The sequence below is a fragment of the Pongo abelii genome, chromosome 15, assembly GCF_028885655.2.
Source record: "Pongo abelii isolate AG06213 chromosome 15, NHGRI_mPonAbe1-v2.0_pri, whole genome shotgun sequence".
In the NCBI taxonomy this organism is placed as follows: domain Eukaryota; kingdom Metazoa; phylum Chordata; class Mammalia; order Primates; family Hominidae; genus Pongo; species Pongo abelii.
Window position 1 is genome coordinate 63,541,895 of NC_072000.2, and position 16,158 is coordinate 63,558,052.

General features: G+C 39.4%; 1 protein-coding gene across 11 annotated transcripts in view; it reads right to left on the bottom strand.

Annotated features, from left to right (window-relative positions):
* The window catches only part of L3HYPDH (trans-L-3-hydroxyproline dehydratase), a 42,754-nt gene that overhangs the window by 25,920 nt on the left and 676 nt on the right, over nt 1–16,158 (bottom strand). For 4 of the 11 annotated variants that reach the window (XR_008512971.2, XR_008512974.2, XR_008512972.2 and 1 more), the window contains exons 2-4: nt 11,636–11,805; nt 8,562–8,684; nt 8,335–8,472 (exon numbers count right to left, since the gene is read on the bottom strand). Coding sequence is in view for 5 of the 11 variants with exons in the window: in NM_001131901.2 (NP_001125373.1) it covers nt 5,429–5,554; nt 8,335–8,472; nt 8,562–8,684; nt 11,636–11,805 (557 nt within the window). In the remaining 6 variants the exon portion in view is untranslated. 11 annotated transcript variants of the gene reach the window in all.

Genomic DNA, 16,158 nt, shown 5'->3' on the forward strand with positions numbered 1-16,158 from the left:
TGCCAGTTCATCCTCTTCCACCTGCCTTTACATGCTGGAGTTCATCAAAGCCCTGTTCTCAGCTCCTCTGGACTCCCCCCTCAGCCCCATCTCACTCATATCCAGGACTTCAAAGATTATCTATATATTCATTACTCAAATTATGTCTGTGGCCCCAACCTACATGTCCTGCTACTTGGCATCTCTCTCTTTGATGTGCCAGTGGCACATCAAATGGGTGCATGATCCTCTTCCTACTTCCCCTGAAAAACTTGGTCCTCAATACTCTGTATCTCAGAATATGGTAGAACCATCCTTCTAGCTTTTAAGCCAAAAACGTAAGAGTTTTCCTTGATAAATCCCTCCTGCTTACCACCAGTCCACATCCAATTCATCAACCAAGACCTACGGATTTTAGTTGCGGACTATCTTTGCATCCATTCACCTCCTCCATCCTGAATCTTGGCTCTCATCCTCTCTTTGGACTACTGTTGTCACTGTTGTCCTAACCAGTTTTCCCACATCCAGTCCCTACATTGTAGGCAGCTAGGCATAATGCTCTTAAAAAAAATTCTTCATGCCACTTACTTATTTACATTCTTCTAATTAGGCCAGTGTAGTGGCGTGTGCCTGTAGTCCCAGGTACTTAGGAAGCTGAGGAGGGAGGATCGTTTGAGCCCAGTAGTTAGAGGCCAGCCTGGGCAACATAGTGAGACCATGTCTCTTTAAAAAAAAAATCCTATTGGCTTTCCCCATTTATTTTAGAATAAGGACCCCAATCCTTAATATTTCCTACAAGGCACTGCATGATTTGACCCTGCTTCCTCTCTAGTCTCATTCGGTACCACTTTCCTTCTTTTTTGCTGTGTTCCTGCCACACTTGGCTTTTATGACTTCCTTAAACCTTCCATCTTAGGGCGTTTGCACTTGCTATCCCCTCTGCCTGGAAAGCTCCATCTTTTTCCTCCCTTCCCTAGCATCCCCATCTTCGCGTTAAGGTTAGTCCATGGGGGAAGCCTCCCTTGACGGATACCTCCTCTCCCCACGTATTGGGCCATGTTCCCCTGTTAGTTTCACAGCACTCTTATTTTCCATTGTAGCACATAACCATGGTCTATAATTTTTTGCGAGATTATCTAAGTATTACCTGCCTCCCACTGTATACTTTACGAGGACCTAAACCTTGCCTGTTTATTTTATGAGATCCCCAGCACTTAGCATTCTAACAAACTGCTATACAAATGCCAACATACAAAAAAAAATTTTTTGAGTAACTGTAAGAGGAGAATCTGGAATTTAGGAGACCACTTAAGGAGAGGCATTCTAATAGTCCAGGTGAAAAATGAGAGTCTGAAGTGGACCTTTGCAGTGAAGAAGGAGAGGTCATGTATAGATTAGGGTAGGTAGTATATGGATTAGGATTATCTGGGCGTAAGTAACACATGAGGATACTGGTTCACATAAGCAATATAGGAATTTACTGGAAGGACAGGGGATGTTCCATTTACAAAAGGACAGTCTAACAGCAGCTCCAAGAAGAAGAGAAGTCAGAGCAGTCCTGTGGGTAGGGAGAGCAGAAACTGATGGGAGTGATCTCTTTAGGCCACCACTGGAACAGATCAGCTTCAGTTTTCAGACCTTATGTCATTTCTCAAGATCTCAGGTCTGGGGGAGAAAGTCTTGACTGGTGTATCAGTTTCCCAGCAGTCCTAGCCAAGACTACATGCAGGTAGTTTCCCAAAGAAAAAGGAGAATGCTGTTGATAAAAGAAGGGGAGGCCAGGCGTGGTGGCTCATGCCTGTAATCCCGGCACTTTGGGAGGCCAAGGTGGGTGAATCACGAGGTCAGGAGTTCAAGACCAGCCTGGGCAACATGGTGAAACCCCGTCTCTACTAAAAATACAAAAAAAATAGCTGAACATAGTGGCAGGCACCTGTAATCCCAGCTACTCAGGAGGCTGAGGCAGGAGGACCGCTTGAACCTGGGAAGCAGAGGTTGCAGTGAGCCAAGACTGCGCCACTGCACTCTCACCCTGGTGACAGAGTGAGACTCCATCTCATAAAAAAAAAAAAAAAAAAAAAGTTGGTGGGTAAAAGAAGGGGAAAGGCATGATGGCTGGAGAAATCCACAGCTATCCACCTCAGGAGCATCAACAAAGAGGACAAAGATTGTGAATAGGAGCCAAGGGTCAATCCCAAGTCCCTAGCTTGGTGGATGGTGGTGCCATTAATCAACTTAGGAAATAAGGGAAGAGGGCCACAGTCTAGGGGGAAAATGATCTTGGTTGTCCTCTAAGTAATAAATCTACAGTATGGCCTTAGACCTCAGAAATTAGGGAAGTGGATGTGGTTAGTCTCTCTACAAGAGGGAAAACCATGGCAATGAATGTGACAATTTAAGACAGAGTAGTCAGGGAAGAAAGAAAAGGACCATGGATGGAATGCTAGGGAGTACTAAAAGTTAAGAAGCAGATAAAGAAAGCAAAGCTAGGCAGGTGAATGATACAGTTAATGAGGCACATTGGTCTATTGAGAAATCAGCTGTTTTATGTTTTTGGTTTTCAGAAAAGAAGGTAAGGCAATTTTCCCAGCTTCTTATGAGGAACGTACTTGTGAGCGCTATCCTTTACCTCCAGGTGGAGAGCTAACAGGCTTTTCATGTGTTTCAGAGCTTAGAGGAGAAGTTGCCAGCCAGGATTACCCAAACAGGTAATTCAAATAGGCTCATCCAAAAGTTTGCTACTCACAGTACTCCAACCAGCAACATTAGCATCGCCTGAGAGCTTGTTAGAAATGCCCCACCCCGTGTCTGATGAATGAGAATCTAAGATTCTCAGGTGATTCACATGCACATTGAAGTATGAAGAACAGTGTCCTAAAGAGGGGTAGTATGGAATCTGTGGCTTTCAGGATTGAAGAGAAGGGTGACCTAACTCTTACTGAGTCCGGAGGACTTGAAGCAAAGCGCATTGTGAGTTCATGATGAAGAGGAGATGGGCCTGGGCCCATACAATTGCAGCACTTTGGTGGGCACTAATGGGGACTGGGTACTAACCTCATAAGCCTAACTGAGTGGTTCTGTGGGTGAGCTCAGCACCAAGGGACTAGAGTTGCCTGTTCTAAAATGGACCACACCTGCCTGCAGGGAGCAAGCAGCGGGGGCCACCATGGATTGCATAAACCATAAGACCTGGCAATTAGGTAAAGTTTCTAATGAGTAATGAGGTAGAAGCCAGATTGCAATAGTTGAATAGCAAAATGGAAGGTGAGAAAATGTACCCAATGAGGAGACAGTAAGGAATCTAGAAGCTTAAATACCAAAGGAAGGAGTTAGCAGTGACAGCCATCCACAGAGGGAAGGAGGGACAGGGATGTTTGTTTCATTTTGTTTACAATTAGCACATTTAAATACTTAGGAGAAGGAACCAGTGGGGGGGGGGGGGGGCAGGAGACTGGAGACACCTGAAAAAGGTTAATTGATGAGGCAAGACCCTCACTGAGATGGGAAGGGATAGATGTGAGCAGTATTGAGAAGGCAGAATCAACAGGGCTTTGTGACTGACTAGACATGTGGAGGTCAGAGGAGGAGGAGTTGATTTCCCTAATGTTTTTTAGTTCAAGGGAACCAGGGTGAAGTACAGCAAGAATGAACACTATTGCAAGGGTTCAGCTGTGGTTTGGATTGAAATTTAGGAAGACTTAGGTAATAGCTATTGTTTAATGTTCAAGAAATATAACATTCTTATTAAAGTACTATATCCTAGACCAAGTTATGGCCATCCTATCTTAGAACTGGAGGAAGTGTTGTAGGAAAATACTAGACTTGGAGTCAGAACTCCTAGATGTGCAGCCTCTAAATGACCTTAGGAGAGTTATTTAACATGTTTGACTTACATCTCCCTTAAATGTATAAATGGGATAAAAACAGTGGCATACCACGGGTAGGGCAGGAGTTGTTTCCCCTGGTGGAGTTGATAAAGGGGTGTCCCGTCTTTAGAGAATTTTAGAACAAAAATAATAAAACCAACTAAAAGTGTTTTTAAAAATTATCACCAAATGCTGACAATTCTAAATAAGGTCAGTGAGTAAAACTACCCCCTACCTTGATGGCCATGGAATCGTGCATTTCTGAATGTACTTCAGTATGTACCTGATAGATTATAAAATGCTACAAAATGTAATTTTTAAACAATTTTCCTTCAAATTCATGTGACTTGTGAGATTTGGAGGGAAAATACTGGTTCCGTTTTTATTTTTTTTAAAAAGTATAGCAAATCTGATCTGCAAAAATTATTTGGTCATATTGTTAGTGATGTCATTTTTTTGAGGTAAGTGATTTATTTACTACAGAATTCTGTGGCGAATGAGTGAAAAACATCCTCACTGTTTTTGTGTAATAGAGAAATAAAAAACATTAACATGATAGCTTTCCTTTTGTTCAGGTAATTAAATCACAGACCTAATAATAAGGACTATACAGACTCTCTGGGTGATAAAGCCTGTTAAATGAATTAATTAGTTCAGTTTCTGGATGCTCCGAAATAAAATACTATTACCTATCTCACAAAAGTCTCTACTGAATTCTCAGAGAGTGTCACATCTTAGAATATTTTAATGCTTCAGCTATTTTTAACAGGCTCATAGGAAGTATTAACTAGAAGGAATGCCAATAGTAAGCATTTATTTCATGTTTTAAATCTACCTAGCATGCAGCTGATAGAGTATGAGACTCATTCCATTGTAAGGATTCACTGCTTAATTTCTACTGTATATCTGTATTTTAATAACGCAATAAGCAACCCCTTTTATAAAAGCCCTGAAGATATAGCAAAAGTCTGATTACTAGTTGGTCTTCTCAGCATCAGTCTCTGATACTTCAGTACCTGTGGATGTAGAAGCTGGGCTTTGAGCCACAGAGAACACCCTAGCAGCAGCTATAACAAAGAAGCTGACTCCAGCCCCATCCTTCCCAGGCTATTGTGCTAAGTGTTGAGTACTTTATAATAATCCATCTCCTTTACATGCTGCTTATAGAGTGGGCATTATTCTCCTCAAAAAAATGGAAGACAAAAATAATGAGCTTGTAAAGTTCACTATTAAATTCCACATATTATTCGAAGAGCCTTTAATACAAAATATGATATTAATAGTAATTACTATAGAGCAATATTTTAAAAGTAACTACTGTTTTAATTTTACCTGATATGTTAATCACTGGAAAAAGACTCTGAATTTCTGGCATTTTGTATGCTAGACATAAGTGATATTTATACAAATACAGTTGCAAATATGAGGTATAATGACTTTATATTTAGCCACAGGGTAGTATTTTAGAAAGAAAGTTAGTTTATATGTATAATTTGATTATTTGTTTTCATATAATTTAGAGAAAACAGTAGTTAAGGATAATGATTACTTTAAAAAGAAAGCCCTTAAAATCATGGAAGAAGTCACTTGAGAAGAAATCCATCCCTCAGTGGGTCGTCATCTTCTACTATAAAGCTTGCTGTACCCGTGTAATGGGCTTGTCCTGATACTTCCACTATAACAGCTTTAAAATCACCACATTTTGCTTCCTGAAAAAAAGATGAAGGGAGTATACTATCAAAATATTGCACTCATATTATATCTGGCTTGAAAATTGTACTCTCGACTTTTATCATGTGAAGGAAAAGCCAAGGGTTAATCCTACGGGCCAGGGAAGGTTTTTAAGGAGAGTGACAAGGTCAGACTTGTGTTTTAGATAACTGTAGCTATAAAGTGGGGATCAAACTGGAGAAGAGAGAGACAAGAGACCCAGAAACATGTTAAGAGATAACTTCAATTCACTGAATGATTGATTCCAGAGTCACTATGGGAGTTTTCAGTGAAGATGGAGGGGAATATATACTAACATAGAGATAGTTTGGAGGTAGAACTGATAGGCCTCTTGATCAATGCATGTGGGAATTGAGGACTAGCAATAAGTTAATTATAACCATAGTTTCTAGCTTGGAAATGATGCTAGTGATGCCATTAACCACAATGGGGAGAGAAAGGAAGAGCACATTTGAGAAAGGAAGAAAGGAAGAACTTTTTAACAAGGTGAGTTTGAGACACCTCTGGGACAGTCATTTAGAGATGAGTATAATGAACAGTTGGGATTAAGAGTGTTATATTCAGAAAGACATACAGGGTAGGTAGGCAGGGCAGGGATAAACGTTTGGGAGTCATCATCAGTAGATGGTTGAGAACTGAAGCCTAGGAAGTGGATGAAATTGCCCAGCGGCATCAAACTGTAGAAGAGATGAGAAGGAAGGTGGGGATGAAGTGATGGTAACATCTAAATGGAAGGACAGGGAAAGGAAGCTGTGGCAGGGGAAGAAACTGAGAAGGTACCATCAGGGAGCCTGGACGGGCCCACACAAACAGGGAGAGAGCATGATGCAAGTGAAGACGTTCTGGCAAGCATGATCAATAACTATAAAACAAATAACTGGAAACATTAACATCAGCATATCTTTTTATGTTCTAATTTTTAAAAGAAGAATAACTGAAGCCAAAGGTAAAATGTCAAATATTGTTAGGGTATAATACTTTATCTTTTTATATCTTTTTATAAAGCTGCTGTAGTGTGACAGGTCCTTCACCAGGTTACGTAAGGGTGTATGTCCACTGCTTGAACCCCAAAGGCTGGGGGGTAAGCCAAGGGCATGGTGCCCAGCCAAGGAGCAGGTATCCCTGAGAACCCAAATATCCCAGAGAATATCTGGGAACATAGCAAGGAAAACAGTCCTATCACACATACACAGTAGGCAAAGAGCCAGAAAATTAGCTTAAAAGCAGCTTAGAGTCAGGAGGCAGGATGGGTCTCCATAGTTCAGCTGCTTCCCAGGAGTGCCTTATATGGAAGTTCTAATAAATGCATCTACTTGCCAACCTGGACTTGTCTGAGTCATTCTTTGGTCTCTCGGCTCCCTCTTTATTTGGGGGGACATTGTGGTCCCAGATTCTTCCCATAACAGCTCCTATAATATAAAGCCTCATTGACCTTTTGCTTTGTCTGATAGCAATATAATATAATGCTTAACAGCATGTGGTCTGTTCAGAGAGACCCACCTTCATGACCTGGATCTGCTACTCACTAACTAACCTCTGGCAAATTACCTAACTTCTCCAATTCTCCATTTTATCATCTATTAAAAAACGATAATAACAGTACAGTACTGACCTTGTAGGATTCTTGTGAGGATTAAATGAGATGGCATGTATCAAGTGCTTAGCTTGGAAACTGATGCACAGTGAAGTATCCAATAAATGTATGTTATTATTTTTATGTTCCATTTCAGATTCTGAAGACAGTGTGTTCCGAATTTTTGCATACAACATAAATGGTTTCACATGTTTCAGATCACTATATGATGTAGAGATCCTTAAGGAAACTCTAATATTCAGAAACACCAAATCTTAAAAACAGCTATATTAGGATAGATTGTTTGCTATGTTAAAGGACTCTTTATGAGTAGAATAATTTACTGAATGTAGATCAATCATTCTGTAGTAGATTTCATTTACTACTGGGATAAGATTCATTACTTAGCTGTTAGCACATTTAAAATTCTATTCCATTACAAAAATTTGATGTTCCACAACTTTTCAGGGCTTTTACATCCTATTATATCAAATAAAACACTATTATAAAATAAAACAACAAAAAAAAAACCCAAATCCTAATTTAGTGGTTCTCAAACCTTTTGGTCTCAGGACCCTTTTATACCTTAAGATTTGAGGACCCCAAAGAGTTTTTCTTTATATAAGTTATATCTATCAATATTTACTGTATTAGGAATTGGATATATCTGTTCATTACTTCATTTTAAAAATAACCCATTATACATTAACATATGAATAACATATTTTTGTGAAAATAACTGTTTGCCAAAACAAAAAAAGATTATGAGAAAAGTGGCATTGTTTGATGTTTTTGCAAACCTCTTTCATGTCTGGCTTAATAGAAGACAACTAGGTTCTCATATCTAGCTTCTGCATTCAACTGGTTGGGTTATCATACATCACATCGTAGCCTCTGAAGAACTCCACTGTACACTCTTGAGAGAATGAGAGTGAAAAGCAAATAATGTCATTATTATGAACATACTTTTGACCCTCTGAACCCATGGAAAGGACCTTAGGGGCCCGCTGGGGCCCCAAGACCACACTGGATAACCAATGTCCTAGTTGAAAAGAAGTTTTTACAGGCCTGCTTTAAAATTCTCTTCTGAGAGCTGAGTGAAGAAATTTATCAAACACACAACTCAGGCCTCTTCAGTCTCATAAGTGACACATTTATAAATAAGAAGCTAAGGGTGCCACTTACCCTCACAGCTTTCCCTGTGAATACTGAGCCAGTTGCACTGCTTTTGAAGGCTCTGGTCTGGTTTAGTTCCAGAAGCCCTTTGTGATACTGTAAGGCAATTCGGGCTATCACTCCTGAGCCAGTGGGACTTCTGTCAACCTGTTTCAGAATAAATGAAGACAGAATGTTCATAGTGTGTTAGTTCCATATTACCTGGCTTTTGTCCCTAAACATTACAGTTTTAATACCTGTTCATCTGCAAAAACACAAATGTTGGTGGTTGGTTCCTTGGTATAAGCATCTTTTCCATCTGTTAATATAGTTCCATATAAAAAGGCAAGGTCTTCACTATCAGGATGATTAATTTTAAACTGCAAATAACAAAAAAAGATCAACCACGTGCAAAATAAATATTTTGATTCAAATTTATAAAGCAGATGGGTCATTCTTAGACATAACTTTTTAATCCTTATCATTTTTAAAATACCTTTTTGGGCAACGTATACTAATTGCTAGAAATTATGTCTTTGTCTACATGAAGAAACATAGTTTTATTGCAAGTTATAATTCTTATCATACTTCGAGTCCCTTCTAAGGAAGCTGTCCTGCATATAGCCTTTGCTAAAAAAGCAGTCCTATTTTATACACCCTTCCCACCCCAAATACACACAGTCTTTGCAGCACTGACCCGAGGATGGTCAATCCACAGGCTGGCGATGGCTGCTCAAACAGGATGAGCTAAGGCAATCATAGTCTTATTCTCAGAAGCTTAAGGAGGATAATGTGGGAAAATCAGGCTCTGAGTATCTAGAGCTGAAGTTAACACCAATGATAGAGACAAAGGCTGTGACAAGACATAACATTCTGTAAGAATGCAGAAGCTATTAGGTAAGAGAAACAATTGGATGAAAAAAATATTTATTGTAGATGATGAAGTCAGTTGATTCATCAAAAAGCAGCAGATATGCACACAAAGAAGCAGGCACTGGCAGGGTGGCTAAGTCACTCAATGGTAGATTCAGGCCCAAATGTGCAAAGCTACTTGTTCTTGGAAGTCTAGTTCTTTAACTTTTCCTGGATTTCTGCAAACATTTATAGTATGACTGAGATTGCTATAATCTGACTTCCCTTGTATGTGCTTACAATTAGTACTTTCTACTTCCAGTTACATGTCATTTAAAGCAATGGAACAGCTTTGGGTTCTTAACATCCAAAGAGTCCATCTGAAACCACGTTAAAGCAGCCTGCAGATTGAATCTTTGTTCTCCCTCCTCTTAAAGTGATACGCCCCACCTCCACTATAGCACATTCCAACATAACACTGTTCACAGGTATGCTCTCTTCCCCCACTGGAGCTAGCTCCTCGAAGGTGGGGTTTGTTCTTTCTTCAAGTCTCCAGGATCTAGCATAGTGTCTAACATACATACAGTATGTTTGTGGTAAATGTTTGTTAAAAGAGTGAATGAATTAAGATTAATTTATATTAACTTTAACTCTCCATCCCCATAGCCTTTTCCTAAATCTGTTTCAGCAGTGTGAATGGTCAACAGTTCACAGAGTAATTAATTGTACTGTCTGATACATCAATAACAGAACTTGTCCTCATTTTTCTCAGAATCCTTCCTCCCTCAAAATCCACCCCTTGCCATCTTGTTGAGTTCAAACTCAAATGAGAAGTACAAAATTACACCTTTTATTAAGATATCCATGATTTTTTCTCTTGAATTCATGAAAAATTAGGAGAAATTATTTTGTGCCAAATTGTTAACTCAAACTATTAGCTGTCCCGCTTAATGGAACAGAAAACTGATGTAAATTCAGAGCTTCAAAAGTTGCTATCATAATATAATTGCACATATTGGTACTGGCAGTACCAGAAAAATAATTTAGAATACTGATACAGTGTATATTCTCATTTTGTTATTTAGTTATAAATTATTTTAAAATAAGGCTTCAGAAAATGATAATTATTAGTACATTAGACACTATCTTACACAAGTTACTTTTTACTACTAATAAATTCTCACATACTAAATTCTCATGTACTAAACATTCAAATACTGTACATGTGTTTTATTTATAGGTCCCAATTTCAAGGTAAAATGTGCTTGTGCTAGAAGTGAAAGAATATTCTAGATTTATTATCTAAACTGATTTTATCAAAATAGCTTTCCCAAGTAAAAACTAGAGTTATTTAAGTAGTTATTTGAGTAACTTCTTAGCAATATAGGAAAAAAATAATAGGAATTAATGTTCTCTATGAAATAAGAAAAAGGCTTAAATCTATTTTGTACGCTATATTTTACATTTATTATTTTCAAGTTTAACAGAATGACCACACACATGCATTTAAAATTTATAGAATTCTATAAATATATTTCTACACATTTAAGGAACTATAAACTATATTTGTATGTATGTATTATTAAATTTAGTAATTGCTAGATGTGGTGGCTCACATCTGTAATCCCAACACTTTGGGAGGCCGAGTTGGGAGAATCACTTGAGGCCATCCTGGGCAACATAGTGAGATCCTGTCTCTATATAAACACACACACACACTCACACTCACACACAGATTTAGCTGGGTGTGATGGGGCATGCCTGTGGTCCCAGTTACTCTGGAGGCTGAGGCAGAAGCATCATTTTGGGCCTGGGAATTTGAAGTTACAGTAAGCTATGATTACACCACTGCACTACAGCCTGGGTGACAGAGCAAGACCCTGTCTCAAAAAAATAATATTATCATTTACTGAACATTTACTATTGGCCAGACACTAAGTCCTTTACATGTATTGACTTATTTCATTCTCACAACCCTACAAAGCAAGTATTTTTTAATTTCCATTTTGCAGACAGGAAAACTGAGGCATATGGAGGTTATGTAACTTGTCCAAGTTTATATACGTTACAAGTGGTAAAGCTAGAACTCATAGATAGTTTTGCTCTAGAGCAGGGTGTCCAATCTTTTGGCTTCTCTGGGCCACACTGGAAGAAGAATTGTCTTGGGCCACACATAAGATACACTAACACTAACAAGAGCTGATGAGCTAAAAAAAAAAATTGCAAAACAACTCATAATGTTTTAAGAAAGTTTACAAAATTTGTGTTGGGCCACATTCAAAGCCATCCTGGGCTGCATGTGGCTCACAGGCCATGGGTGGGACAAGCTTGCTCTAGAGTCTAAGATTTTAATAAGTACCCTATTCTTAGTACTATTAATAATTTAAACATCATTTAATTTTCTTTATAGACATAATAATGTATATTTCCTCCATGCCACAGAGAAGGGAATTGGTTATGAAGGCAGAGTATTACTGACCTGAGCTTTCACTGCCTCTGTCACTGCACTCGCTGCATCCACAAGGTCCCTGATCTTTGCAGAACAAATGTCTAGTCCTAACTTTTCAGCAGTAACAAACGCATAAAATGCACCGCCATATGCAATGTCCACCACCACCTTTCCATGTCCAGGAACATCCACCATGAGATCTAAAAAAAAGATGTGTTTGGAAATAAGACGTGTTTGTTAATAAGTATTTTAGCAATAAAATTCAAAGGATTTTTAATATGTTTATTTTTCAAGAGGGATGTTCTTTTCCTATCATAAAAATAATGAAGTAAAAATCCATTTTTTAAATGAATAAGCATCGAGTGAATAATAGCTAGATGCATCATTCTATTTTTAACTTGATGATTGCAGAAGTTATAAACTAATGCCATGCTTTCCCTAACTCATACAGACATATTCATTAACTTCCCTGAGGATCTTTTCTAGGAAACACCACTGAGGCCGAGAGAGGGAAACCTAAGGGCATCCCTGTAAACACTAAGGAGGAAAATGTCTATTCCCCACTTGTACTATGAAAGATGGTTTAAAATAGTGAGGGTCTTGGATCCTATTTACAAATCAATTTTCTTCAGCCATAATGTCAAAACAAAAATTTTAATAAAAGATTTTTCTATATAAATTATATACACTTATCTACATATTTTCATCTCCTTAAGGTATCCTGTAGGCAAACACACAGAAAAATGCCATTGTAGAATCACTGACTGCTACAGCATCATTTTGCACCAGGGTTTTTATTTGAGCATTTTAAGTCTCAACATCCCCAAAGTTTCACCTGAAGGTCAGTAGTTTGAAATCTTGAATCTGTATTTCCAAAGAAAGGGGGCTGGGTGATGTTTATTTCTCCCCTTCTCAAATTTTCCTCTTTTCCTCTTCCCTAATTTAAGCTGGCTTGGTGATCACTGCCTTTCAGGGAAGCCTATGGCAGGGGAGAAAGCTTGTCTTTCCTGTTTTTATTTTACGGAAGCCTAAGCTCTCAGGGGAAAGACATCTGTTGGCAAAGGAGTGTCCTGAAGGGAGAAATATTTCTCCTAGAGATAAATTTTTTCTCCCTTGAGAAGAGTGGAGGCTGAAGGTCCTTAGTGCAGACTTGTGTTAACTTCCCCAGGGCACCACAGGAGCAGGACGTGAAGAAACAGAGGACGGGGAGGCAGTGCAGAGGGCGAGGACCAGGTGGGGTGGGGCAGCCAATGCTCCTGCTCCACTTTGCTGGTTAACTGTGTAAGCTGAGGACCGAAGTGCCATCCTCTCCAAGGCCACAGCACTTTTAAGAAACCTTTGCTCACACATATCAGGAAAGGGGACAACACATGGAGTGATGAGGCTAAGTGAACCAAAAGGACAGAGTAGAGTTTCAATTTCAGAAATTAAGTTTTGGGAAAGAAAATATATCTTGTGTTCCTGAGTTTTCATGCTAAGTCATATGAAGACACCAGTATGCTATCAGTCCACAGAAGGCTATCAGTATGCTATTAGTCCACAGAAGCCCTTTTAACCCATGATGTGTTAAAACAGAGCAAGTTTATAATCAAAAGAGTAAAACATGCTGTGGATTGTAACAACAAAACTGAATCAAAAATGTCTTTATCTTGATGCTGGTGCAACATGAAAAGCAAGTTTAATGAAAGGAGAATGGGCAAGTTGATGGAAATGAGGGACTGCTGGAAGGTGGAAAGCTAAAGTGAGGGTGAAGATCAGCACTTACCAGGAGACACAGGTGATGGTCCCGGGGCTCAGTCTGCCTGCCTTCTTCTCTTGATTGTAACAACTAAATGGGGAATTGGCCACCAATCCCGGGGCCAGGACGAAGTTGGGAAGCTGGTTCAGGAGAAGTCGTCCCTGAGCCTACAATCATTTCCCTGGCCCACCCTTTCTAGAATCTTGGGTCTGGTTTTCTTAGGGTGGGCAGTTGGGTAGGGTGCTACACCTCACTGAGTTTCAGTTTCCTTTTCTTTAAAGTGGACCAAATTTCCTTTAAAGTTACTCTTGTCCATCAATTATCTGTGACTCATTTTTTAATCACTAAATTACTAACATTAAAAATTAAGATATTTATTTCACCCATGAGTACTTCCTATGTGGCAGGTCTTTACATATATTAGCCTCTTAATTCATTACACATTAGCGCCTTAATTACTACAGCCCTGAGAGGTAGGTACTGTTTTACTTACTATCCTCACATTATTCCCTGTTTTACCCACTAAATAAGTGGCAGAGCTTGGGGTCAAACCCAGCACCAGGTGACTCCAAAGCCCAAACCCTTTCTACTAAAATATACAACCTCTATCCAGAACACAATCCAAAATCTAAGGGTTTTTCTTTTCTTCCATACAAGCATATCACTGAAATTTCAATTTGATTTACTTTGCTCAAGATTTAGTGAGCACCTACTATGTGCTGATTACTGCAGAAGATACAAGAAGTACAAGGAAGAATAAAACATAGGCTTTTCCCTTCTTGGAGTTTAGTTGGACAAGATAGATTTTAAAATACGTTATATCTGTGAATGAGGTGTAATACACTAAGCAGTATTCCAGAAAATTGAAACATATCTCCTTAAACTACAAAAAATTTTAAGGATGAGAGGGAAGCAATATGATAGGCCAGGGTTCCAACCCTAGTTCTGTCATTAGTGTGGCTTTGGTGTCTTGTGCAAACTGTAACTGCTATTTCTCCTAAAAGAGTTGTTTTGAAAATTCCACGTGTGGGGAGTTCCTGGCACAGATTAGGGACTCGAAAGCCAAGACTTTAATTTCCAGTGGGAATAGGTTTCTCAAGAGGACCAGATGTTTACATTTGTCAATTAGCATATTCTTCTCCAAATTTCATTTATTTAGTTACTCATTCAACAAATATTCATTGACTGACTACTCTTCTAGGCACTTAGAATACTGTGAACAAAAAAGAGTTTGCATTTTAGCCTGGTGGGGTGGAGATGAACTCAGCAACCCTCTGAGGTGGGTACTGTTGTCATCCTCATTTTACAGACTGTGATACTGAGGCATGGACTCTCTAGCACAAGGTCACTGAGATGGGGAGATGTGGGGCAGTGACCCTGAACACTATGTCTGCCTTGTATGCATTTTTCAAAGTAGAGAATATAGCATTTCATTTTCTTAACTCAGTGACCATTAATGCCCACTAATCATTGTACTGTCACACAGTGATGCTCTCAGGAACTACTGAGAGGAATTACTGAGGTCAAGTGGTTGACTGACCCTGCCCTAACTGACCCAGAAATGTGATGTAGTTCGTGTTCCTGCTGCCAGCTGCCATTTCCTACAGAAGTCTAGAGTGTTTCTAATCTGTTGCTGGAGTTGCCTAGGGGGAATTCTGGTAGCCACGCTAGTTAAACTGTTGAGGTTTTAAAAATGGAATCGTAAACATAAATTCTGTCTCCCTCAAGTGGCCTCCCAATCTGGAAGTGACACCATTCTCTGGGAAAATGGCATCAATTTCTCCAGAGGCATTCTTCGTTAACTCGTGGATTTCAGCTGCCTAAAGTTGCTCTAAAAGTGTCTGTTCTATTACTTATCATTCATAATCAGGCTAATCTGAAACCTAGTTCTTTGGGGGAATCAAGGTCCAACTTTCTAACAGATGATTTGCATGGCTTGAAGATTTTTAAGAAAAGGATAACTCTACTCCTGGTAAACTGGCTCCTGGCTCACTTCCAGTCACAATGACTAAAGCATTCTTACTGATAGAATTCAGTTCCTGGGAGGTAGTATTCAGATGAGAAACCAGATGCCAGCTTGCCAGGTCATCCCCATGAGGGATCTCCCTCCTGTAAGGGTTATGGTTATAGAGATGCCCTGCTTTACATGATAAGCTGTACAAGGATCTGTACTAGAGAATCCAGCAAAACTTTTTAATGGCTCAATAGGCCTAGGGAACTTTAGCAATCATATAAACCTTGCAATCTATGTCCAGGAATACAGTATATTGCATACTCTCATTTAATCCTAACAAAAAAACTCTGTGAGGGAAAAGAAGAAACACAGGCACAGAGAGATTAAGTAATTTGCCTAAGGTTGCACAGCTTTAGGGGGTTATCAGGATTTGAAACCAGGCAATGTGTGTTCCTGTTCTTAAAGAAAAGCAACATTCGTATCTTAATGATTTATACACTGCTTTGTTCATTCATTCTCATTTAATTCTTCTTCAAAGAAGTGGGGGAAGTGAGGAAAGGAGACCAGGTTTAGTAACTTATTAAGTGTGATTCTGTATCTACCAAGCATATTCTGAGCCAGCCTGGAACCCTGGTACATTGGCTGTTCTTCGCTCTTTCTTTGACCCCACCGTACCCTGCTTTATCCACCGGTGAAATCTCTAGGAATGCCTCACCAGTGCAGAGGGAGGCGCTGAGTCAGGGTAACACGCAATTCCTCGCTCCTCAAGGGTCTCCCAAAACCACAGGGGGATGGCAGTCAGGGAAAATCGAAATTGCACGCACCAAGCAAATACGCAAGGCTGCTGACACACGCTCGCAG